Source organism: Lacerta agilis, chromosome 6 (assembly GCF_009819535.1).
Source record: "Lacerta agilis isolate rLacAgi1 chromosome 6, rLacAgi1.pri, whole genome shotgun sequence".
Classification (NCBI taxonomy): domain Eukaryota; kingdom Metazoa; phylum Chordata; class Lepidosauria; order Squamata; family Lacertidae; genus Lacerta; species Lacerta agilis.
Window position 1 is genome coordinate 66,968,716 of NC_046317.1, and position 26,902 is coordinate 66,995,617.

Consider the following 26,902-nt stretch of genomic DNA (forward strand, 5'->3'; position numbering starts at 1 on the left):
TGGGGTGTCTGTCTGTGGCTAGAGACATGACCTTGCCTAGGGGAGGACCACCTACATATCTGGGAAAATGTTATAAAGTGCTTTATAAATGTGTTTTAATTAAGCCTCTTGGGCATGCTTGTAACATACATGTGAGTGAAGAGCTTTATTAAACTCGGCATACAGATGGGGAAATAGTTCTGGACCCCTCCCATGATCTTGCAACCTGACACTGCAACTTACATTCATTTGTAGCTGGATTTAAACACTTTAGCTCCCTTCTTCTCTGGCCCTTTCTCTTCTGCTTGGTCAGATCCGCTTGGAGATGGCAGACAATTCTCAAGGGATAGAAGCAAGCAAACCAGTGTTTTGGTCACTAGGCAGGAAAGCCTGTTTTTCAAATTTTGGCTTAGCCTCAAAGTCATTACATTTGGGAAGATCACTGTTTCTCAGCTCTTTCCACTTTCTCATCTGTAAATTGTAAATAATAATGTCGTCATGGTACTGTGCGGCAATATACAAACGTCACTGATTAGGAACTATTTTATTAAAGGTTTGTCCCATTCTTCCTCCAATGAGCTCAGTCTTCCCCTCCCAGTTTTATCCTCTCAAAACATGGTTTAGGATAAGCAGTTGTGTCTGGTCCAAGATTTGACCATGGCACTTCATGTTTCCCCGTGCATTTGGTTATACCCTACAACCTGCAATGTAAGCTGAAATTAATTGGTTGGCTGGGGATGGGAGCCTGATTATAAAACCATGGTAGTTAAGAAATTGAGAAGGAAAAACTGGACATCATCCAAAATCAAATTTGACAGTCACCTAGATTTTTTTTTTTTGAGACTCACATTTTGAGATTTGTGGGACAAAACACTTTAAAATGCCAATGTGGAAACCGCCTTTAAATATATATGGAGTACAAAAGGACGTGGTTTGGTTTTTAAAAATAATAATAATCATGCATGGAATTGTCATCAAGACCAATATGTGTTCAGCATTAAATATGCAAGTAAATCATCCCTGTGTCTAGAGTTCAGCATTAAATATATACAAAGGGTTCTTCATTCAATTTTACTGTAATCTTCAGGTAAATTTTATAGGTGTAATAGGGCTTTTTTTAAAAAAAGTTTTGCATTTGATAGAAGATGCATTCTTAATAATTTTGGATCACATAAACAGTGGTATTGGTGTGATAGGTGCTCACTTATCCCCCCCCCCCTCACCACCCAGGCTACTGCATTCTGCATCAGTTGCAGCCTCTATACTAGCTGCAAGGGAAGTCCAACATAGAGCACATTGCAGTAGTCTAAACATGAAATTACCAGTGCATAAACCACAGTGACCAGAAGAAGAAGAAGAAGCGTTTGGATTTGATATCCCGCTTTATCACTACCCGAAGGAGTCTCAAAACAGCTAACATTCTCCTTTCCCTTCCTCCCCCACAACAAACACTCTGTGAGGTGAGTGGGGCTGAGAGACTTCAGAGAAGTGTGACTAGCCCAAGGTCACCCAGCAGCTGCATGTGGAAGAGCGGAGACGCGAACCCGGTTCACCAGATTACGAGTCTATTGCTCTTAACCACTACACCACACTGGCTCTCTGACCACTGACCAGGCTGTGTTTGTCCAGGAAATGTCACAGTCAAATGCCGCACCAGCTTAAGCTCGTGATAGGCAGGCATTTTTTTTTACATTTTTTTACATGTACTGTTCAAAGATGGTTACCAAATCCCTCCTAAATTGCTTACCTATTCCTTCAGAGGGACTGCAACCCCAATGAGAACAGGCAAAGCCCTCAGTTCTTGAACCTGGGGATCATTCACCCGCAGTGTCTTTATCTTAGCAAGCTTCAATCTGATGGCCCACATCCAGTCCACCAGTGTGTCCAGTGCGTCCTGTTTCAGTTTGTGCATATCCTCTCTTGACTCAGATTTAATGGTGAAATAGAGCCCCAAACCTTCTGATGACTTCTCCCAAAGGCTTCATATAGAAGTTAAACAGCACTGGGTTTAAAATGGTGTGTTACAATACTTTGCATCTACAACACTGCACCTAAGTTGTCAGGAGATAGACACAGAGTCCCCAAATGCTACCCTCTGAAACCTGGTGTGAATGTAGGAATGGAATCGCCATAGAAAAAAAACTTACAGTTCCCAATTCACAAGAGATTGTTGAGGAGGAGATCATGGTCAATGGTGTCAAAAGCCACTGAGAGATTCGGCAGGAACAACAGGGTTGCATGTTCCCTGGAAAGGATCATTCATCAGGGTGACCAAGGCCTGAGGAATCATTGGTGAGCAAACTTTGGGTTATTTGAAGGTGAACAATTTTGTCCCCCGATTGCCCAGCAAACTTATCACAGTTGGTGCTAGCAACTTTTTTTTACTGCATGAAAGAGCTCTGCTAGGCAAGACACGATGGAGGCTTTCTCGCTACCTTCATTGCCATATGACAGGACACGGTTAAACACTCTAACTGCTGTTTGGTCGGCTTGATATTGGGTCTTGAGCCATTTCCACTTCCTCTCTCGCCATGCAGCCCGCTTCATTGCTCATAGCTCCAAGGAAAGCCAAGGTGCACAATGAGCTTCACAGTGATGGAGCAGGCACACCTGAGCAATCTTGTCCTAATCTTGCTGCTGCACAATGAGGTATAAAGCATATGGACAAACTGAGCTTGCATTCTGGAAAATAGATTCATCATTGTTACTGGAAATTCCCCCAATTCTGATTCAAGTGTGTGAAGGGACTAGTGAACTCTTACATGTCCCTGTTTATGGCTTGGCTTATTCAGTGCAGGAGCAGTATGCTAAATTATGAGGTAAGCACCATGTCCTTTGGCTTTAATTGTTAGTTCTAAAAGAACTGATTCACAGGCATTTCCGAGGATTGTGAGACTGTGTGTGCACCAGATCGTAGCTTTCTAGCTAGTATGAAAGCATCTTACTATTTTGGAGCTCTGTTCATGTCCCCCTCCCACGCACAATGTTTTAGGGGAAAAGATGTATAGACGTCTGCCTTTCATTTGTTTCTTGTAATCATGAAGTTTTGGGCTACAGGCGTACCAAATTTTAGATTTCTGTGTGGCAAGGTAGTGTCCCAGCAATACTAAAACCACCCTTGTCCTTCAGTTATAAACATAGTTATATAATAGAAACTGTGATCTTTGCATTCTGTTGCACTGAATTTCATGTTTGGTGTACCTGAATTCCGTGTGTGTGTGTGTGTGTGTGTGCCAGTGCCACTTCTGTGCTTGAGGGACTTGGCAGAAAATCACCTTTTGAGGGTTTGTGAGCAACTATCGCTCCAGAGTATTCTTAGGTTTTACTTGTTATGTCTGGGTACTGCTGGGCTTGGAGTCGTTAATCTTCCTCATGTTTTCTTGGCTGAAGAAAATGAGAAACAGATGTTCACATCTGGAAACTTCGTTCGAGGCTTCATTGTTGCAGTGAAATAGTTTAAATTGTAACGGGAACATTTAGAGTACTGAAGGAAAAGGCTACCCTTGAACACACACACCCTCCCAAGCTTCCCTCTTTGCATGAAACTTACATGGCTGCATATTTTGTTCTTGTCGATTTTAACTTCACTTAACACTTTCATAGCCTAGGCCCTAGAGGATGAATATTAATAGACCTCTTGAAATAGTAAGCAGACTTCTGGAAAAGTTTGTGTATGTAGTGTTAACAAGCTAAAGCTATAGTCCCAAGTAAGCCTGCTCATACTTCTGAGTAAACATGATTAGAATTGGGGAACTGGACAGTTTAATTGGCTGCAAAACTCTTTCCTGCACTAGGTGTGGATTTGTTTCGTGTGTTTTCCAGGAGGCACATTCAAGTCATACTATCAAGTCTAATTATACTAGAGAGGTGGCCTGCTTTGGAACTTAGCAGGGAGCAAGAAATCCCTGTTATACCTCACCTTGATTATGAGTTCATTCTGACTTTTTAGGCAAGCCACTGTTTCCTCTGCTCATCTCTTGCAACTACCCTTAATGTGGATAATACTGGGTTGTTTACAACAGTTAATGAGATAATATATGTCAAGGAATTTATGCATACTGGAAAACCACTTTATAAACACTGCCTGTGTTCACACTAAACAGTGGTTTAGTGTGTTGTGCAGGAGCAGGAGTGAACCATAGGCTTGCACACTCCCTCCTCTCCTTTCCTCTTTCTGGAAGAGTTTGGCAGTTTCCACTTCTGCTTTTAGGACCAAACTGCACAGAATTCTGCTTGGTCCTAGAACTACAGCTAACATTAACTATGACTAGCTTAAAATAAGGCCAGGTGTGGGGTGCAGAGGACTTTAATCTTTTGCACCCCATTGTGGTCCTGATCCAGACTGAGGCCTCCACATTTGTAATTTGTATTGGGGGGGAGTTCCCATTTGCTCCAGGGGAGGTTTTTTTGAGGGGTTTTGTATTGAATTCCTACCCAGTCTATATACAGTCTGCAGAGTCATAGAACAGTGTGAACCTCATCCAAGCTTTGGGAGGCAGCTTTTCATTTGTTTTTACATGGGGCCTGTTTTCCTCAACACTCCACACACTGTTCCTCTTTGTTTGTTGATTACGGGTTCTTCCTTTTCTGAAGTTAAAAGTAGGAACCGCTGGCTTACTGGGGCATCAAAGGCCTGCACTTCTCAACACTCCAACCCGGGTGGGGCTTTTGGTGTTAGACCCCATCAAAAAGAAGCATAGAGGTCTGCCATGTGGATCCATTCTACTTTTGTAGAGAGACTCACCAAACTGAATTCACAGTGAACTACAGTTTGAACTGCAGAAGTCGCTTAATGAGAAGCTTGGCTGTGCCTGGGCTCATTGTTGTGATACTGAAATGCCACTTGGGCTGGCCACCCAGACATTGCACCATGCTCTTCGCAGGAAAAACAGGCAGAAGCTGACAAAATGCATCATAATTGTGATAGAAGGCAACTCATCGTAATGTTCAAACTGAATTTTCAGTGTATTTAGTGCTATGCTTGGATCACCTTCAAACAAGAGCTATGCATTTACAGCAAGAGAAAGCTTTGTATTCAATTTTCCCTGCATTAAATGCTTTTTCAAACTGGCTTTGAATGGTAAAATACGCTGTTATATCAAACTTTGTGCTTATTTTTGCTGCTAAATTGAAGATAAAATGAAACAGCTGTGTGTGGGAGAAGCATGCATTTATTTTTGAATTATCTAGTATCTGGCCCATGTTTCGGGGGTTCAATCCTACAAGCTGCTGAGAGCTCAGAAGAGGTGTTAAATCCCTTCCACTCCCACTGCATTCTGCAGAATCAAAACTCCAAAGGATGGGTTTTCATCAGTACTCTAAATGTTGGTGTCATTTGCATCTTTCCTTGAGTGTTTTGTATGCCCAAGCAAAGCATTCAAGGAAATGGGAGTGTCTCTTTTTGACATGATCTTTTTGTTTCAACATGAATGCTTGTTTATGTTGTAAACAAAATCTGCCCTTATTCCCTTATGGGGTACACAAGAGTTCTTATAGAGTCCTTTGTAGGTTCTCCATTGGTAGGAGAAAATAACAGAGGTCAACCAGAGAATACTGAGAAGCAAAGCAGCTAGTAAGCCTGATCTTTATTGAAGCTGTTGCAACAGGGTGCTTCCCTCACACACAGGAGAGAGGAGGAGGACCCAGAACAAAGGTGTGCCTGCCCTTATATAGTCATTTTAAATTGCCCGCCCTGTAACAGAAGAACTGTTTCCAAAATGCTTCACAAGAGTCCCATTTTTTCATGTTAATAACCCAGATGTGGCTCAGTGGCTTCCACTTTCTGATAAAGCATACACCAGTGCTGCTCCCCCCCCCACCAGAGTTGCAGAAGAATGGAGTTCCCCAAGGGCAGAGCTAGTCAAGAGTATAGAATCATAGAATTGTGGTGTTGGAAGGAACCCCAAGGGTCATCTAGTCCAGCCCCCTGCAGTGCAGGATTCTCAGCAAGATCACACATGACAGGTGGCCTCCCAACCTCTGCTTAAAAACCTCCAAGGAAGGAGAGTCCACAACCTATTGTGCGAGTCTGTTCCACTGTTGAACAGCTCTTACTGCCAGAAAGTCCTTCCTGGTGTTTAATCGGACTCTCCTTTCTTGTAACTTGAATCCATTGGTTCAGGTCCTACCCTCCACAGCAGGAGAAAACAAGCTTGTTCCCTCCTCCATGTGGCAGCCCTTGACTATGGCTATGATATCAGTCTCGCATGTATTATTTCCACTGTCAGTTGAGGATCTTAGTGCATATGGGCAAAGACAAATAGGTTTGCACATTTTTTAAAAAAACAAAAACTCGTCAGGCAGAGAAGGGGTTCAGGCAGGATGACCTCAAATTGAAATAGTTCTGTTAATTATAAAACGAGAGATAATCTCCCCACCACCACCTTTTCTGGTTCCCAATGTGAAAAATATTAGCTTTGTGGAGACTGAAACAGATGGCGAGCAGCTGAAGTAGATAAGCGTGTTGTTGAAAATAAGCATTTACTCAGGCTGGGGAGGTGACAAAGCCATGTTTACAATATCTCATCCATTTACAGTGATGCTACTTTTAGCTGTATTGAAATAATTAATTCACAGGATACCTGGAAAACACAAGCTGATCGATGTATGTGGGAAGGACTCTACAATGTTGGGCAAAATGGATCTAGTCTGTTGTCTGCTTTAGGGTCTTTAAAGGGTTAAATCCCCCCATCTTGATGTTTGCTGCTCCCCAAATGTTTATCTTGCCTTATTTATGTATTAAATTGTATTTTGATCCTTCATTTTAAGAGAAGTATCTCCCAAAGCAGCTCACGTCAATTAAATACAAACAAGAAACTAGTCAGGAATACCAACTACATAGGCAAGACATATAAGGGGAAAGCATGTGGAAGAAGGGACATCAGTTTTTCAAGGCCAGAATAAAGTAGTGAGCTTTATGTTGGCATTAATGTCTAGTTCAGTCTAGGGCTCTAGGCTGATCCTCTTTTGCTAGCGGTTTTTGCTTAAATAGCAATTGGTGGCTCCATTATTTTGGCTGATGGATGGGGTTAGAGTGTCCTTTCCCCCTTGTACCATGGCACCTGGTACTTGGATCAGAGTGTCTTCAGTTTGTCGTTTGGTTTGTAACCCATTTTGGGGAAACAGTGGCTTTGGATGGGAGGCATTAGGAAGTTTTTCAAAGGAGATTTCTGTTCTTGATGAACCTTCTTAATAAAGGTGTGGTACTGTTAGCAAAGTGGGTTAAAATAGGAACAAAACCTCAAATTACAATACCTACAAAAGAGGCATTTTTTAAAACATAAAATAAAAAGTGAGTATTCCAAGGAATGTTAAGTTTTCCTTTGCCTTGAAACAGGATCATACTAATGGAAATGAGTCACCGACCACCATAAGTGAAACTGTAGCACCCATGTGTTCCATTATGGAGGCACAGCCTCTTCCTGCTAGACCAGCCTTTCTCAACCTTGTAACTCCCATCATCCCTGACCACTGGTCCTGCTACCTAGGGATGATGGGAGTTGTAGGCCAAAAACATCTGGGGACCCAAGGTTGAGAAAGGCTGTGCTAGAGGTTGGGATGCTGGTATAGCAATGCAGCAAGAAATGTGAGAACATAGAACATGCTTAATGTGGACCAGCGGAACCTACTCATAAACATGCATGGAATACAAGTGGTGCTTACAATGTTTTCCTATGAAATCATCTAAGTAGGTCGTGGGCATTTTTATATAAGGGCTCCCCCAGACATCCTTTTTATTGAGCATTCATGATTTGTTCTCAAGATGGAATTGAGACGATCACACATGTTCCTTCTTTCAATCTTGTTTGCACATGCAAACGTTTTGGGGCAGTCACGCTGCTTCATTTCCATTCTGTGCATATCCCACATCTTCCCGCTGAAATCCTGTAGCTTTTTATACCACAAATGTTCTGATTTATTTTTGTTCCATTGGTTTCACTATAGTCCCTCTGGAAAGCAATAATGAGGTGGGATTGGGGAAGCATTGCAGAACAAACTAAAGCAGAATCAACCCACCACCAATGCACACACTATTATAGAGGCAAGAACATATGGCAGAATGGTCTGTTATTTAAGGTAGCAGTGCTGATTGTTTGTGCTTCCCTTTCTGCTAGAAAAAATACAGTTCCGGTGGCAATCTAGTGGCAATAACCTAAGAACAAATCCTGGAAAAAAAGCAGATGGTAGACTTACTAGGTGATAGGGTGTTGAATGGTATCTTTCACAAAGGGTAGAATTTCTTAAGATAGGGGACAGCTTTGAAAACACACATTTAGCTAGGTCAGTGTTTTCTTTGATAGTGTTATGTAAAAGGGGTGTGTATGTGTGTGTGTGTCACTGCGTTTGTAGCAGTGAAGCCTCTGTCACTGATCAGATAAGTTGATGTTGATAGCTCAGTGTTTAAGCATCTTCTAAAATCTAAACCCTCTCGCTTTACAACCTTTGGTATTTTTGGGTGGAGTGGGAGGAAAAGAGCGCTAGGGAGACTGGTCAGGAGACAAAGGAAGTGGAGGAAAGTTGATAGTGATCTGGAAAGGAGGAACACAAACAGACAATGCTGAGGATGAAGATATGAGGTAGAAGAACAGAGGCGCAAAGGAGAAAGTGCTACTGGGACAAAGTATGCACAGGACCTCGAGTCAGGACGAGCTGAGATCCTGAGAAGGGAATCCTTCCCATTGTTGCTTCACTGCAGCAGTTCAGCCTGGTAGCCCCAAGGAAGGAGTAAGGCCAAGGAATAAGGGCACTCTTTCTTCCCCTCTCCCTCTCCCTCTCCCTCTCCCTCTCCCTCTCCCTCTCCCTCTCCCTCTCCCTCTCCCTCTCCTCCCTTCTGGAAGAGGCAAGGATTTCTCTTTACACTGCAGTATGGGGTTAAATCTACAAGGAGGTCTAGGCAGGAGTGTCCTAATGCCAGCTACCGGTATCATATGTGGGAAACAGTGGAGGCTGGCCTAAATTAGCTTTCAGAGCAAGTTAAGAAAAAATAAACAGTGGCACTGCTCTTGGATAGCTCCAACTTGTGTAAGGATTAGTGAGGCAGAAAAATAGAGTAGAAAAGAGAATGGAGGCTTCGGGGGGGGGGCATTTGTGGGTTGTTTTAGATGGCAAGTCTCCTGCGCTGCTGTGATGGGGCTGCTGGGGGGCTAATGGAGCCCTGTAGGCCTCTGAAGCTTTGAGTGGCACAGGGCTTCCTGAGAGAGGCTTGAAGGGGAAACACGGGACAGTGTGTGTTCTCTTTAATAATGCTTATGTGCATTATTTGCTAAGCTCTTTGAGTATTGCAAGAAAGGATGTACTTTCTTCTCATGGTCAAATGTGCAATGTGTCCCTGCGTTGGCAGCTTGCACATCTGACTGCAGAGGGACACAGAGACCTTGCCCTTTAAATATCACAAACCAGTGCAAAGAACAGGAGGGATGGGAAGAGTCTTAGCTCAGTGGTAGTTCAATCTCCAGCTGTTTTGAGCAGCACTTGGCATAGGGCTTTGCAGGCACTGCCAAACAACTGGTGGCAGTGTCTGCAACCCCCTACCCCCTTTGGGTGAACCAGGATTTTACCTGCCCAGCACTTGGCATCATATATGACACCAGGGGTAGGACAGGTGCAGGTGGCTTTGCCAAATTGGGAGGCCTAGATAGGCCCTTACCTCTGGTCTAGACAATACTGAGCTATATGAACCATTTGGTCTGACTTGATACAAGGCAACTTCATATATATGTTATTACGTTCCTTTGAAATGAATCATTCATGCTTCCATTTCCACTGCCAGGAGGCATTGCTGTCATATTTCATATATTAAATTAGTGGTTATGCAGGTAAATAAATGTTCTGCATGCTGCATTGTGTACAGAAATACGCAGCTCAGACCATAGTAAAGGCACCCCATATGCCATGCTAAGCCCTTGATGGTACAGCTGATGCTGTTAGATCCAGTAATAGTGTTTTCAGAATGTATTGAAGGGATGGAGAAACTAACTGGCTTGATTTCTTGAATAGTGTTTATCTTGGGTAGTCTGCAGTTGCAAGCAAGCAGCTACTTTCAGTTAGGGAACTATCTATATGCTTTGAGAGTCACTATGTATTTGTAACTTAAGGCATCAAAGGGATTTACAAATTCGGCATTTTCTTTCCAGTGTTTGTTCATGCAAATGCATTAGTTTTCTAGCCACTTTCTTAAAGAGCCTTGTTGCAGGAAGGCCAGATGCAATTACCATAATTAAAGGAATAAATGCTGGATTTTTTTTTAAATAACTACTTAGCGTTTACTGTTCGTTGTTTTGCATTTTTTGATTTCTGTAAACTACCTTGTGATCTGCTTGCTGTATTAATGCAGCCAGTGTGCTGTTGATATGGGATGCCCTCCTTTGTTTGTGCTTTTGTAAATAACTGGTTTCCCCCATATGCGTGTGTGGCATCTGTTATATGACACAACCTTAATGAGATACTGTTGTCGCAAATACTGTCATTGGAGAGAACCCAAAACAAGTTTTCTTGCCTTGTTATCCATTCTGGATGTCTCTCCCCCCTCCCCCCCATATGGAAATGGAGTCAGCCAACTCTGGCACAGTGCGTGACTGAAAAAACAGGTGCTTCAGATTTCCACAGGGGATTTCAGGTGAAGGACAGCAGAGCTCGGCTCAGCACTGTGTGCAGAAGGGTTCCTGTGCTAGTTCAGATTTTCACATGTTTTAACACACTAACACCTTCCCCCTTGGGTGAACAGATTGCCAACAGAAGTGGCTTTTTGAGGGGTGGGGGAACATGTCATTGTAATTCAGTGAAAACCTGAAGTTCCTTTTTATTTGGCTTGGGGCCTTCTGTTCTGCTCACTTAACAGACTTCAGAGCTTTCCCCTGATTGTAACGTGTGATGATCTCAGGAGTGCTGTAGATGCTACCCTTGACCTTTATACAAAGCGATACAACACTCTTAGTTGCATTGCCCATTTGTTCATGTTGCTAGCTCATAGATTCTCAGGTGAGGTCCGACTGTAGACTTTTTTGCCCTCTGAAGCTTTGTTTATAAAGAAGGGTGGTTTTATTGTTTCATTTCCTGTGGTCCACTGAGTTAGTTCTATAGGAGCCTTGTTATTTGGGGGATTATATGGAAGCCTTTAGATAATGTTGTCTTTTTCTGGAGGTGTTTGAGATTTGATATACAGTAGTATCATTAGTTTTGGATTCCTGCTTTCATGGCTATTTTACTTATTATTTTATGGTTTTATGTTGCAAATTGTGCTCAGAGCTCCCAGGTGGGCTAAGAGTCTGTTTCTTTCTAACATAAAAGTAAATATGTCCATCGAATATGTTGGCAGTGATGCACAGAATTGCAGAAACAAGCATATTGAGACAGTGGCCAGCTATCCATGCGCCTGCTTTTCCAGAGAGTGCAGTTGCTCTCTGCACATAGTGTGAATGATATACATGTGTGTACCTACATCCGAAAACATCAATGGGCACGTATCTGTCCACAAAAAGGAAAAACTCCCCAAGATTATGAGTAGAAGGGAAATGAAATCCTATCAATTAGAGCTGAATTACTGGAATGAAACTGCATTCATATGCACACTTGCCAGACATTAGCAAGAATACATGCATAGGATTGTGTCACATGTTTGTTCAACTCTAAAAGAGTATCAGGGTACTTGGCATTGAAAATTCCATTATTCAGCCGTGAAGTCTTAACATTAATTATGGGAGTATTTGAATGAATACGTCTGGGGCTTAATAAGCCAAGCTATGAATGAGTTTTATGTTGCACATGCAGCCCCTTTGTGCTTCCATTCACATGAGCACCCACGCAGACCAGGAGGTCTTCTACTAGGAGTTCCCATTCTGATAATAACTTTGGAACAAACCAGGATATTAAGCCAACTTCTTGCTTGTTCCAGATCTGTGAATTATAGTTTCCCAGTTTGAGTGAAACAAGCACCTTAGGTTAATGGAATACTTCTTGGTTTGCTTGTTCATGCAAAGCAATGGCCCAAAGGGGCTGTGTGCCTAGCCAAAAGACACACTCATATTTCTGCTTATTAAACCAATACAGTATATGATCATCCAAACATGATCTGTGGGATTTTATGACAACTCATTAATGATGCACATGGAATACAAATCTGAATGTTAGCAGTCATGAAGCAGCACCCAGTGTGCTGGGTTGGAGAATATTGAGAAAGTAACAGCTTATTTGTACGAATAGGACCTGCAGTTTATTCTACTACTGTGTCCAATTCTGGGTTCTTCTCAAAAGTCTCTTATTGTTCTTAGCTCCCAAAGCCTTGCACAGAAGCTTATTTCAGTGGTTATGGAAGCATAGGAACTGCCAATTCTCAACAGGAGGGAGAATATGAGAGTTTTCTGTTTAAACTTTTGAGTAGGCATTTCAGCATGCCTGCTGGTAAGCTGTACTGAATTCCAGCATTATGCCAAGTCCTGAAGGTTGCAACGTGTCTAACTGCTAAGATCTCTTCCAGGCCTCTTGGCGCCCATCACTGAAAAAGCAGGTGGTCTGAAGTGAGGGCTCCCTTTGGGCTTTCACACTCTGTGTACAACATACAAACGTGAAAGACAACTGTCAGTTCCTTCCCTTCCTAGTTGTCTCCCCCTTAACAAAAGGAGAGGTTGGGAGGCAAACGGAGATGGGACACAGATGGATGTGTTGGAAGCCTGTCAATATGTTTATGGAGACATGCTACAGTGTAGTCCCAGATTGCTTGTGAAATAATCAAATAAGACAGGCACCCCTTTATTTAGGAACTAATAAGTGGTCCGTATGTTTTTCAAGGAGATGGAGAGCAAATATCTTGTACCACAACACACACACACACACACACACATATATATATATATATATACACGGTATATATATATATGCGCTTGCAACAGGTTGTTTTGCATTGCAGTGGGTTGTTTTATACATGGATGAAAGCAATTTATTTAAAGCTCCTTTTTTATTTTTAGTAAAATATTATACTGATGGTTAAAAATCCCATCGGGCATCTGCACAGTTCTGGTTTTATGAGTCTTGGGTCATTTGTTTATTTTATTATCTGCATCAGAAGTATTTCCTTCTCTGTCCTTCACTGTTGCAGAGGGAATCATAGAATCAAAGTTGGAAATTACTCAGCATTTTTACACCCCACCTGCAAGCTGGCTTCTTTCCCTTCCCCATTTATCCTGTACTGCAGCTCACCACCTTGATCTGGGGATGCTCCAGACCACGTTGTCAAGCATTGCAAATGGCTCACTAAGACTTCTTACTAGACTTCCTAATCACTACTTAACTATATTGGTAATTTTAGAACTAAAACCATTTTTGTAAAGCGTTCCTTGTGGCCATGCAGGATCCCGCCCTGGCCCCACCATTTAACGCTTGATGTTTTTAGATAGCTGTAAGCCGCCCAGAGTGGCTGGGGAAACCCAGCCAGATGGGCAGAGTAAAATAAACAAATAAATAAATAAATATGCAGATTGCCATGTTATCCAATCCCAGGCATACTACAATTGGTGGAACAAGCCAAGAACCTTCTGATCCCCTCCTCATACCCTCACTGGGCAGGAGAGGAGAGTGGGAGCATGCAAACTAGGCTGTGGGGGGAAGAATAAGAATAAGCTCATTCTTATAATGCTAAACCATGTTTAAGTGTTATGTTTGAATGTAGCCAACTAGCAGATGTTCTTGAATAGAGCCAAACCATAGTTTAGTGTGACATAAACAAGCTGGGACAGGCCTCAGGTTTGCACAGTCCCCCATCCTTGGAATGGCTGCAAGGAGGAGCTGCCAAGCTGCCACTGTCTCTTGACCAGAGGTTGTCATGTCATTGGAGACTGACAACTCTAGTTAATATTTGAAACAATTGAGCGGTTTGAACACCGAAGCACTGTGTAATTGCTAAGTTCCATTAGATTGTTAAAATTGGTTTCTTCTACTTTCCATTTCAGTCGCGAGTGAGAAGAGGGTGCCAGTAATGCCAGGATCCCCTGTGGAAGTGAAGATACAGTCGAGATCCTCGCCATCCGGCATGCCGCCATTGCCGCCTGTCAACCCTGGTGGACCCCGGCCTGTCTCATTTACTCCAGCAGCATGTAAGGCTGTGGCTTGTTCAGCTTTCTGGGAAAAACAAAAAGCTAACACGAGTTATTTCTTTCTAATGCAGACATTACAGAAGTTAGAGACTGTTGTTTCAGTCCAGGGGGGGGGGGTGAATTGCTGGGATAGTACCTAATTAACTTGGACAGTTTTGTTGCTTTATTAGCATGCAAGTTTCCTGAGATCCAGATTTTTTTAAAAAAATATCTAGCTTTAAGCTGGGTTTTAATTTAGGAAGCGATTTTTTAAAAGAAAACCACGTTTAATTTCTCAAGAACATTAAGTTCTTTGCATCTGTGTTTTCTGTTGTCGTTAATAAGAGGTGTGTTTGTCAGCACATCTGGTGTGTTAACTTTTTATTTATTCTCAGATTCTGGAGTGCTAGGGTTTTCTTAGGTTTCTTAAATTTTATTGTGTACTGTACAGGGTGGTACAGAATGCAGACATCCTGCAAGGAACAGAAAGAGAGCACTCTGGTCCTAGGAATGTAAGCTGCCTTATGCTGGTCAGGTTGAATGCTCATCTAGCCCAGTAATGCTCCCTCTGATTGGCAGTAGCTCTCCAGGGTTGTGGATAGAAAGAAGTCTTTCCCACCATCTACTCCCCAACCCTCCTCTCCTTTAAAAACAAAAACTAGAGGTGTCAGGAAATTAACAAGGGATCTTCAACCTGCAAAGCTTATACTCCCACCACTCAACCCCACTAGATGTTATTTCCTAAAATATTAAATAGTTTTTAACACCACCACTCGGTATCAAAAGTAAATATGTCGACTCCTGAATCTCAGCAATTGTGCCTGCATTTCAATATTTCCTATTTTGTGTAACTTCCTTCCAGTTGAAATCAGACAGACCCCCTCCCTGTTGAACTTCTGGCACATACTGAAAACTTTTTAAATTCCAGCTTTTAACTTACTTGATATCATTGACTTACTTTATAGCATTACTTTATAGCATTAATATAGCGGGTGGTGCTGTGGTCAAAACCACAGAGCCTAGGGCTTGCTGATCAGAAGGTCGGCGGTTCGAATCCCTGCGGCGGGGTGAACTCCTGTTGTTCGGTCCCAGCTCCTGCCCACCTAGCAGTTCGAAAGCACGTCAAGTGCAAGTAGATAAATAGGTACCACTCCGGTGGGATGGTAAACGCCGTTTCCATGCACTGCTCTGGTTCCCCAGAAGCGGCTTAGTCATGTTGCCCACATGACCCAGAAGCTGTCTGCGGACAAACGTTGGCTCCCTCAGCCTATAGAATGAGATGAGTGCCGCAACCCCAGAGTCGTCCGCAACTGGACCTAATGGTCAGGGGTACCTTTACCTTTATAATATTAACTGGTTTTTACCTTTTCTGTATTTTATTTATTGTACACCACCTGGAGACTATTTGTAGTTAAGTGGTATATACATTTATGTAAAAAGAAGCATTTTGGGGCTAAAAGTCAAAATATAAAACTAACATATTCATTGTTTTTTGCCTCCCCCCTCCCCACTGTAGTACCCAATGGAATGAACCATTCTCCACCGACGCTGAATGGAGCACCGTCACCCCCTCAGAGGTTCAGCAATGGCCCTGCCTCATCATCTTCATCTTCACTGACCAACCAGCAGCTTCCAGCTACCTGTGGGGCTCGTCAGCTCAGCAAACTCAAACGCTTCCTGACCACCCTCCAGCAGTTTGGCAACGACATTTCACCAGAGATTGGGGAGAAAGTCCGCACCCTTGTTCTGGCATTAGTGGTGAGTATTAATAAGCCAAATACAGCAAAGAAATGAAAAACAGAAGCTTTTGCATTTCGTTATGGAATCACAGAATCATAGACTTGGAAGGGGAGCCTGAGGGGCATCTAGTCCAACCCTCTGCAGTGCAGGAATCTCAATTCAGGTGCCCATGACAGATGGCCATGCAACCTCTGCTTAGAAACGTCCATTGAAGAAGAGTCCACCACCTTCTGAGGGAGTTCATTTCACTGTCGAGCAGCTCTTACCTGTACTGTCAGAAAGTTCTTCCTGATGTTTAGTCAGAATCTCCTTTCTTGTAATTTAAATCCATTGGTTTGGGTTCTACCCTCTGGAGCAGGAGAAAACAAGCTTGCTCCATCTTCCATGTGACAGCCCTTTATATACCGTATTTTTCGCTCCATAGGACGCACCGGACCATAGGGCGCACCTCATTTTTAGAGGAGGAAACAAGGAAAAAAAAATATTTTTCTGGTTTTCCTCCTCTAAAAGCCCTGGTTTTTTTTGTTGTTTTTTGAGGATCAGCTAAAAGTTTTGCAGCTGTTTTTGCAAAGGCAAAAGGCCTTTTTTAAGGATCAGCTAAAGGTTTTGCAGCTTTTTTGCAAAGGGAAAAGCCCTGGGTGGTTTTTTTTTTGTTTTGTTTTTAGGATCAGCTAAAGGTTTTGCAGCTTTTTTGCAAAGAGGGAAAAGCAAAGCTCCTTTTGCAAAGGGGGAAAAGCAAAGAGGAAAAGCCCCATTTTTATGGGGTTTAACTTACATTTCTGAAAAAATCTTAAGGAAAGGGAGCCATTTCTACTGTTTGCAGACAGATAATCTAATCAGCCAGTCACATGTCCTGGGGAAACAAACAACCTCCCTCTGCAGCACATTCAACAAAGGAGGGCGGGGCTGAAAGGGAGCCGGGACTCTTATCTCTCTCCGGATCTCTTGCTGATCAGCTGCTGAGCGGGGTCCTTTCAACACTCCCTTTTCTCTTTGTAAAATAAAAAGCACACTCTGCTTTTGGCCCCTGGGCAATTCAGCTCCAGGGACCACCATTCGCTCCATAAGACGCACAGGTATTTCCCCTTACTTTTCAGGAGGAAAAAAGTGCGTCTTATGGAGCGAAAAATACGGTATATGAAGAAGGCTGTCATATCTCCTCTTTTCAAGGCCAAACATACCCAACGTCTTCAACTGTTCCTCATGAGGCTTGGTTTCCAGACCCTTCTGATCCTGCTCAGACTTTGTCAGTAGGCTATCTGTAAATGGCCAAACCTCGCACAATATTTGCTCCCCCGTCTAGCATTAGCGTGATTCCCCCCCCCCAGACCTTCATTGCATAACTTTTCAGAAATTGGGGTGTCCATTTTGTCATAATTAATTGCAGCATGGTGAATTAATAATTTTCTGATGCTGTTGATTTGAGTTCAAACCATTTTTTAAAAGGAGAAATATTTGTGTTTGTGTGTAACATATATATCACACTCATACACACAACTGGGGTGCACTTTCATCTAATTCTTTCTTGGTGTAATCCCGAGAATTCTGTTTTCACATTGCAAGGCTTTTCATAAAACTATACCCTGATTATACATGGTCAACAAAAATGATTTAACCCATTTTGGATTTTTATTTATTTACTTCAGGGGTCAGCAAACTTTTTCAGCAGGGGGCTGGTCTTGTGGGGGGCCGGACTGTATTTTGGAAAAAAATATGAACGAATTCCTATGCCCCACAAATAACCCAGAGATGCATTTTAAATAAAAGGACACATTCTACTCATGTAAAAACATGCTGATTCCCGAACCGTTCGCAGGCCGGATTTAGAAGGCGATTGGGCCGCATCCGGCCCCAGGGCCTTAGTTTGGGGACCCCTGATTTACTTTATATTTGGGAGGTTGTCTAGCTAGCATTAGCACTCTACAATTCCAGATAACTTCTAATGACTGTGGTCACACTTTGAAATGGTGGAGAAGCAGCTTATGAAACCGGAGTATCTATCTTTCTTAAGTAATCACAATGCAGTGTGGTCGATGGATGTCAGCCCCCCCCCCCTTCCTATGTCTACATCTATTTGTAACCCACCTTAAGACTGCATGGTGAAAGGGGCCTACAAATGCATATAAGTTAAATGAATAAATTCTTAATGTATAAATTATGCACTGAGTGTGAGAATTTGTAGCTCATGTTTCTTAGCCAAATAAGAGATGAGGCAGATCAGATAGGACTGGACACTAAGGAATATTAGTTCTTTCCGTGGTACATACAAATCCAGATTCTCAGAGGGAAAAGGCCTTGTAGAATTTCTGTTGAATTAGAATAAATAATCATGCCAATCCCCTTTCTCTTTACAGAATTCTACCGTGACAATAGAGGAATTTCACTGCAAACTCCAGGAGGCTACCAATTTCCCTCTTCGTCCATTTGTGATTCCATTCTTGAAGGTGATTGCTTAATACTGTGCATTGGCTGGTGAGCCAGCAAGGAGAAAAATTATGTGTGCCGCACTAGAGAAAGACTCACGAAGTGATGATTTTTGATAGGAGGATTCTAACTATTTGAGAGAAAGTCTTGGTCATGTGTAGCCAAAAGTAGTTGCCAAGGAATGCTCAAGAGCCCCCTTTCTCTACCACCACATAACCTCTGACCATTAAGTGGGTCACGTACCTGCTCCTGGCCTGCAGCATTGCAGCTGATGTGATGAAAGCAACTGGATATATATTTTTTTACAAACTTGCTTTCTATGGAGGGTGTACTGTACAGCATGCCTCAGTCATTACAGCATGCCCCAGGCCCATGCGTTCCTTCCTTCTTCTTTTTACCACTGAGCCAGCTGCTCCCTTATGTTTGACCATAGCTAGATACTTTTCTCTTTTGGGGGATACTTCTACACAGGGAAGCAGGAAGGGGAGCTGAGCTGAATTATGAACTTTGTGAGACCTGGCAAGAATAGGTTTGAAGGGACTGAATGTCCCATTTATTCATAGTAGAGTTGCATGAGAGCTCATCCCGCCAGGAGACATTTATGTCTGGGACATGGGAATTATTTACTACAACAACAACAACAACAACTACTACTACTACTACTACTACTACTATTATTATTATTAATTTTGTTTATACCCTGTCCATCTGGCTGGGTTTCCCCAGCCACTCTAGACGGCTCCCAGCAGAAAACTAAAAACACGATATAAGATCAAACATTAAGTACTGCAAGCTAAAGCCCAACCTATCACAAATATAGGCATTGCTAGCAAATTCTACTTTCTTTTGCCTTATTTGCTCTTGAGGAAGCTCACAATGATTCTTGGCGGGGGTGGGGGTGTCTCTGTGACAAAGGAACCCTGTTTTAACAAGTAGCTTGCTCCTGTGGCTCATTAGATGGACAGCAGCAAGAGGGCATCCCAGCAGCTAAATCTAAATGGCAACCCTAACTTTGTTTTGCAGGCCAACCTTCCCCTTCTGCAGAGGGAGCTGCTGCATTGTGCTCGGGCAGCCAAACAGACCCCTTCCCAATACCTGGCCCAGCATGAGCACATCTTGCTGAACACAAACACTGCGTCCCCAGCTGACTCTTCAGAGCTGCTGATGGAAGTGAATGGAAACGGAAAGAGGCACAGTCCAGACAGGTAGCAGGAGCTGTTTTCAAAACAGATTAAATTTGTCACTAAGAAAAGCTAATAACAACCTGGCGCTTATAAGCTGCTTTCTATTGAAAGTCCCTTTTGTTGCGACCTCTTCAGGTATCTGGTAGTTCCCTTGCCTGTGTGTGGCTGTTTTAGGTAGGCTCTGCAAATGTTTGACTTGTCGTTGGTTTCAGTATAGCCTGAATAATTTAGAAAAAGATTTATGGAATTGGTGCATCTGTCGTTTGCCACACTTTTCAGTTTAATGTATCTCCCTTCACTAGAGACCCAACAATGGGAGAGGGTTTTGAATTTCATGTTCCGTATCACATCTAGTTTCTCCCTGTGTGAAAAGGATACTGGTCTATAGGCCATTGGATTGATCCAGAAGCATGATTCTTGTGTACTGTCCATATGTGTGAATTGTTTTCTACTTGATCTCTTTTCCAGAGTTCACTTCTATAGATCTCTTTCCCCATTAATCACTGGTTTCACTGCTAGCACAACAGAAACTTAGTTACTCTCCTTTTCTGCATTTGGTTTCTTAGTACTAATGAAAAATTTCCTTTCTTGACTTGCTTACAGGAGGGAAGAAAACAGCTTTGAGAGAGAGCCGCTCCCATCAGAGCCTCCTGCCAAGAGGGTGTGCACCATTAGTCCAGCACCTCGCCACAGCCCGGCTCTGATGTTGCCCGTCATTAATCCAGCGGGGCAGTTTCATCCTACTCCACCCCCACTCCAGCATTACACCCTGGAAGACATTGCAACATCCCATTTGTACAGAGACCCAAGCAAGGCATTGGAGCATAGAGAATTGCGAGATAGACATGGTATAGGTAAGGAGTCCCATGTATTTTTTCAAACGCATTTCCCTTAGCTATTAAAGCTACAAATTCAATGTTTTTTTAATCTCTGTAGATTCAGTTCTTGCATAGCAAAACCAAAGGCACACAAACCTACACAGCTCCTTTGTTGATCTGGTAGCCCTCTGGGGTTTTAGAAGCCTGGGCTATGTTTATGGAGCAGGAGTGGGGCACCTTTTTGGCCTGGCGGTCCAGATCTTTTATCTCTTCCTCACCCCTGTGGGCCCACTTTGATAGGCAGGTGGAGGTGAGGGGAGATAGTGACCAAGCAGGATTGAGCTGGGTTGAAAAATGGCTGTGGTTTTGGGAAGGAAAAAAAGTGTCTTGCAGACAAAATTTGACTCCCAGGCAGGGGATTTTTCCATGGACTAGAGGTTCCCCACCCCTGTTTTAGAATAATAGCTCTCCCCACCCCATATCTTTGTATTGTATCAAACTGTCAAGGCTCTTTTTCTGATGTAGCATTTTCCTTGCCATGCATTACAGGGTTAAACGGAGGCTATCAGGATGAACTCGTGGACCATCGCCTAACAGAGAGAGAGTGGGCTGATGAATGGAAGCATCTTGATCATGTGAGAGACTGGAATGGGGAGGGCCCAAATAAACCTGGACTGCAGAAAACCTAATGATCAGGGCAGGCTGTTTATCCACCTAGCTCAGTATTGTGTATTGTGGCTGGAGCAGGGTCTCTAGCTGAGATCCTCATTTCCTGCTGCCTGTTCCTTGAACTAGAGATGCTATGGATTGTACCTGGGCCTTTCGGCGTGTAAAGTGTGTGCTCTGCCATGGAGCAGTCGAAATGTAACAGCATGTGTGCATGCAGCAAGTGTGTGTGTGTGTGTGTGAGAGAGAGAGAGAGAGAGAGAGGGGATGTAATTGTTTAGCCTAGATGGGCCATAATGCAGTAATCGGGCACCTGCTTTTTACATACAGGACGTCCCAGATTCAGTTCCTGGTGTCTCCAGTGGAATTTGTTACAGATAAATGTACAGATTGAGAATCATGCAAAAGAGTGTCCTGCAGCTAATTAAGAGTAAAGCTATGTGACCAGCATCATAATGTGGTACTAGACACTACTATTTCATGTGGTGAATTGCATATTTAAATATTTCCATTAAAAAGCAAACTGAGTTATGTAGAAAACTAATGTGTCAATGACTGTACTAGACCAGCCCCCTTTCCCATAATATGCTTGAATTTTTTTTATATACAGGAGTTTGGGCTTGATTTCTTTTTCTCCTTTTTCTTTTTAAACAAGAAGTTTATTTAAACAACAAGACACTTTACTTGAAGGGAAAACTATCCAAGATCAATTTTTTGTTTAGAGTAATTTACCCCTACTTAAAGACAGATTGCTCTACATGTAACAGCTACGTACAAAAAAGTTATAAAATTGTCCTTGGTTGTACAACGATAAAAGTAAAACATTGAAATTATCCAATCAAATAAGGTATGCAAGGTTTTTGTTTTTCAACAATGAGAGCAAAATAACTTACTGGAATATAAAGATAAAAGTTAGAGGAGCATGCCATGGAGGAATGGGGCATTTTCACAGACCAGTTTGTTTTTACATATGATCTCCATATGATGTTGATCAAAACATACCATTGGCCATTTAGTTAAAAATATATATGCATGTCTGTGCACATACACCAGTTGCGTTATGTACAATAGAAGGAATAGGAAAAGAAATCAAAGAGAGAAAGCTATACGGCAGTAGTCAAGATGTGGCTGAACCAAGTCTAGTTTTTCTAATTGTGACTGTGTTGTCTGTGGGAAAGGGAGCTTGGTTCTCTTTTAGTAGACTCCTCCTGTCTGCTGCTGGAACACATCAATTGTATCTTCGTCCTCCATTTCCAACTGTGCAGGTGTATCTGTTTCATTGATTGGCTGCCCATCAAACCGGAATCTGATTTGCCTCATTGACAAACCCTGTTGTTCACAATAGGCTTTCATTAGTTTGCTAAGTGGTGTATGCCTTTTAATCTTAAACTGCACCACAGATCCATCTTGCCCTGCAACCTTCAGATTAATGTGGTCATTATTTTCAGTCTTCACACCTTCCTTGGGCTTCTCGTCAGCCATGGCGAGTTCAGCGGGGGCCGGTCCGCTGCAAGCACCTCACGCGAGCAGGTGGGGGGGGGGGGACGGAAGGATGAAAAAAGGCGACCATGACTGCTGAGACCCTTGATTTCTTTTTTTAAAAGGGGGATCACTACAACATGCAGTGTCACAGTTTGAAACCATTTACTGCAGCAAAACCAAAAAACCTTCGCCCTGTTAATTTTGATACTGTAGTTTTGCCCCTGAGTTTCTTTTTCTTAAAGTTGCAGGAGGAAATACATTTTCTAACAGCTTCTTCAAACGCTGTTCTTTCCTCTCTCTGGAAGGCATTGAATTGCATCATGGAAATGGTCGAGAAGACCAGGCGCTCTATGGCCGTTCTCCGCCGTTGTCAGGAGGCTGATAGAGAAGAGCTCAACTATTGGAAGAGGCGATGCAGTGAAACCACAGAGCCACGGAAAGGAGGGAGTGACTTAATCACGAGGCAACATAGCCCAGGGAGTTCAGACTCCATTAACAGTGGTAAGCTATGGAACTCTGCATGTTCCATATGTGTTATGAAGTGGAATAACATTTAACAACTGTTTTCAGAAAGTGGCTGTGTATTATTAGTGTGCCAGAAGACCAAAGTATTAGATTGTTCCCATTCTTTTCAATGGGCTCCTTTGCTTTTGCAGCTTAGTCTGTAATCTTCAACACACAAATTACTTATACACAAATTAATTAAATCCCATTCAGTACAATGCACCTTACTTCTGAGTTAACTTCTGCACAAAAATAGAACTATCTGAAATTGAACAAGCTGTGCCTTCCCTGCCACTGTGTGCCTTGGATATTCAGAAGTTTGAACCTGAATGGATGTTGAAGTAGAGTTGTATGCAAAATAAGAAAATAGGAATAAATAGAAATCATTTCTTTTATTTGTGAAATCCTTGCCATTTGCTGCTTCTTCTAGCATTTTAAGTGTAAAAATGCAATGCTGTCTTTCTCACTGAATCTGTCTCACCCCCCCACTACATTCCAATGAAATAACCAATTAAGACTCCCATTATACTGTTAGTGACTTTCCTTATTAGAAATTCACGTGTAAAATGGGGGTGGGGACAGGATGTTTGCCACACATTAATATTTAACCTGGGGCATGCATCTCGAAGCTACTAACATGAGTTTGGCCAAACTGCGAGAGGCAGTGAAGGATAGGCGTGCCTGGCGTGCTCTGGTCCATGGGGTCACGAAGAGTCGGACACGACTGAATGACTGAACAACAACAACATGCATCTAGGTGGAAGATTTGTCCTGATAACTATCTCCTGAAATTCTGGGGTAGATAGGATAGTGTCAAAAACAAGCCTATTGCAGGGAGACAGGATTAATAAATCAATTAATACAAGTTACGAATAAATATAGACCATGTAAATTCTTTCTCCTTGACACACTTCCCCACTCAATATCTCTCAGTCTCCTGGCTCTCACTCAAGGCCCAAACAAACTCACAAACCTCCCCGGAATCTCACAACAAAGAAGGTTCCTGGTACCAGCTGGCATCACCCTAGTCTCTCACCTCTAGGCTTGCTTTCATGGGCAGGCACCAAGGTGGACAGAGCTTCCTCAGGCTGTTCACAGCTGTGTCCCATTCAGCTGTCAGTCAGTTGGGCTGCACACACCCAGTTCCATGTTTCAGTAGATTTATTTTGGTGATTTTCCCAAGGAGTTCCAAAGATGGCAACCCCTCCATCTGCAGTTCTTTTTCTGTGGCCTCTGCCTACCTCTCCCCTACCAGCTGCTTTCATGATGCTACAGCTTGTACAAAACCAGCTACATAAGGCTTCTAAATACTTACCGATGCCGCAACCGTTGGCTTTAATTCAAAGCAATGACACCAGATAGAAATGAAAGTGCCGTAGTTTTTGCTACAAGTTTTAAAAATAAAAATACTGTTGATAAACAAGTTTTGGGCCTGCAACAAAAAAGTTGCAGTGTGGAGACTTCACCGCCCATTCTGCGGCCACTGAGCATACTCAGTCGCATGCTGTTTTGTGATTCTCTCCCCCCACCCTCCAATCTTAAGGATATTCCCTCCTCTTTCCCAATCCTTTTTTCCTTGTGTGTCCTGTCTTTTTTGGATTGTGAACCTGTGGGCAGGGAACAGTAAAAAAATCATAGTAATGATTTTTGTATCCCACCATATCCTGATGATATGAAAGGGAGGCATTTCAATATCTCTTCCTCAAAACAAAGTATATGAATTTTACTTTGTGGTAGAGGGTGCATGCAAAACCATGCATTAAACAGAATGTTGGGCCACAGGGTACTTTATCTGCCATCTCAAGTGCTTTTAATTATGGATTGGGGGCTGGAGAAGTTCCAATGGCAACTGGAACAAGGAAGTGTGCTTGCAAAATAACCAACCTCTTATAACCAACCCCGTCAATATTTGACTTAGTGGAGGTAGGCTGTTCAGATATAGATAGAAGATTCCAAGTATGGAACAGGACTGTTGAGGGGGGGGGGAGCCCCAAAAACTTTAAAATAGATTATCTTCACAAGGTGATAAAGCAATAGTAATGGGTTGTCTTCCGCTAACTTTTACTCAGAGCAATGGCCCTAGCTAAGAATTTAGTCATGACTTTTACATAGATGATTGCAACTGGAGATATTGGCTTGTAACCTTGACTCAAGCAAGAGAGACATTTGGATATAATTTATCTGAGCTTATACATAAAGGATGCAGCATAACAAAATAAACCACTGAAGAAGGTTTGTAAGCTGAACATGTTTGGTATTGATATTTCAGTCATCTAGAAAATCTGGTTGATGGACATTAAGAACATCCTGTGATAAAGAGTAGCACTGAAGAAGTATAACCCATGCGATGTAGAAAGAGTTTCTTGTCTGGTTATATGTTTTGGAGATATAGGTTCTGTTTATATATTTTTCTAATAAAATGTTAGGCAACACATCTGTTAGATTTCGTGCTTATATAGACGGATTATTAAGTTTATTTATGTTGGTTACCCTCTACTTTTTCATTTTACATTGACATGACTCACTTAGGTTCATTAATTTCAGTATACTGCAGTACGTCTGTAAGTGAGCTATACTTATGGGGAGGGGGCAAGATGAGAATGGAGACGTACTTCTGGGTTGATAAATGCTGTATCCTCTGGTTTCCCCCATCTGGCGCATCAGGTTGCACTTACATCAGGGTGTCAGAAATGCATTGCTTTCAATCTGAAGGTATGCAGCATCTCATCTAACTATGCAACTGAAGACAGTGAGAATGTAATGCATGGGAGAACAACATTTCAGTGTTAATCTCCCTTGATTTCTGTGTAGCACTGTGTATCTTTGAGTTCCTGTTCTCAAATGACTCCTTAAAATACAGCATGTGCTCCAGTGGCCTGAAATCCTTGGGACTACAAGGCGCGCTGTAAAAATGTGAGATACCATTAGCAAGGATTAATGCTCATTGCAGTAGGGCAAAGCAGATGCTTGACAAGATATATTTATAAGTGTGTAGCCTGTGATGACAGAGTATTAAAATATGGAAATTGGCTTCGCTGTCCAATAAATTATGCAGGACACTAAATTAAAAGTGGCCATTTATCATTTTGCCTTTTGGTGAACACTGTTAAACTGCAGACGTCTCTTGGCTTGGTTTTTAGCGATTAATCCTACCCTGTTCTCTTCATGCTACTTCTTGCTGAACAGATGCAGCCTATCAATTCTTAGAGTTTGGGTGGGAGAATATTTCTGTGTCTAATACTGTTGACACCACCCTTCCTTCTACAGATTCTCAGCGGGAGTTCAGCAGCAGGTCAGGAGCAGCCGGTTATGTCACCGAAGAGATATGGAAAAAGGCTGGTAAGTAAGGAGGCCCCCTTCAGAGAAGTGCCACACAGAGAAGCTGTGGAATGTTACAAGAGATTCTTGCGAAGATGGAAAGCCTTACGCACCACAGGTTGGCTGGGGAAAGGCCTCATAAATATGCTGCTGTCTCACTGCCTAGAGAGTGATATTGGCCAGAGCCAACCAGGGCCTCCAGCAGATGGACCCATCTGGACCCATCACTGCTTGTCCATTTGATCTAGGCATTTGAGCCAGCCAGCCAGCCAGCGCTGGCACCTTCCCCAGACAGAGTGGGGAGAGAGGGGGTGCCTGAGCCTCTTTTCCTTGGAGGTAGCTGATAGAGAGCCCCACAGGTGCCACTGCTCCTTGCATGTTTCATCTGGGGCTTGTCTGGGTAAATGGCGGTAATGACAATGTTCACTTGGTTTTTCGGTTTGCCTTTCTGGCAGAAGCTGGAAGAGGGCATAGCAGAACGAAAGGAAGGGAATTTTGCCCTGCTCCTTGAGACAAAATAGGGCAAAGGAGAAGGCAGAGGGAAAGGAATCCATTTATGTTAAGGGAATACTTTCTATATCCCTTTTTTAAAAAAATGTTGTTTCTGTTAACAACATACCACAACTGCAAGCAAATGTTTCAAGAACACTTTTAAAAGCAATTTCCAAAGCAGTCTGCTAATTATAAAAAGATGGAGATTTTCAAATTCTCTTTAAAAGCCCGG

The 26,902-nt window shown here is 42.6% G+C and overlaps 2 protein-coding genes across 7 annotated transcripts in view; one reads left to right on the forward strand and one right to left on the reverse strand.

Annotated features, from left to right (window-relative positions):
* Nucleotides 1-26,902, forward strand: part of CBFA2T2 (CBFA2/RUNX1 partner transcriptional co-repressor 2) — a 67,376-nt gene that overhangs the window by 36,803 nt on the left and 3,671 nt on the right. For 3 of the 6 annotated variants that reach the window (XM_033153276.1, XM_033153277.1, XM_033153279.1), the window contains exons 2-9: nt 13,920-14,063; nt 15,559-15,800; nt 18,137-18,226; nt 19,230-19,411; nt 19,994-20,244; nt 20,758-20,843; nt 22,599-22,857; nt 26,128-26,199. In XM_033153276.1, the coding sequence (XP_033009167.1) occupies nt 13,920-14,063; nt 15,559-15,800; nt 18,137-18,226; nt 19,230-19,411; nt 19,994-20,244; nt 20,758-20,843; nt 22,599-22,857; nt 26,128-26,199 (1,326 nt within the window). The remainder of the gene's footprint in view (nt 1-13,919; nt 14,064-15,558; nt 15,801-18,136; nt 18,227-19,229; nt 19,412-19,993; nt 20,245-20,757; nt 20,844-22,598; nt 22,858-26,127; nt 26,200-26,902) is intronic. The other 3 variants (XM_033153281.1, XM_033153280.1, XM_033153278.1) reach the window with 2 other exon arrangements.
* Nucleotides 22,065-22,407, reverse strand: LOC117048873 (small ubiquitin-related modifier 2-like). Its single transcript, XM_033153283.1, has one exon. The coding sequence runs from the start codon at nt 22,354-22,356 to the stop codon at nt 22,069-22,071; it is 288 nt and encodes a 95-aa protein (XP_033009174.1). The 5' UTR covers nt 22,357-22,407; the 3' UTR covers nt 22,065-22,068.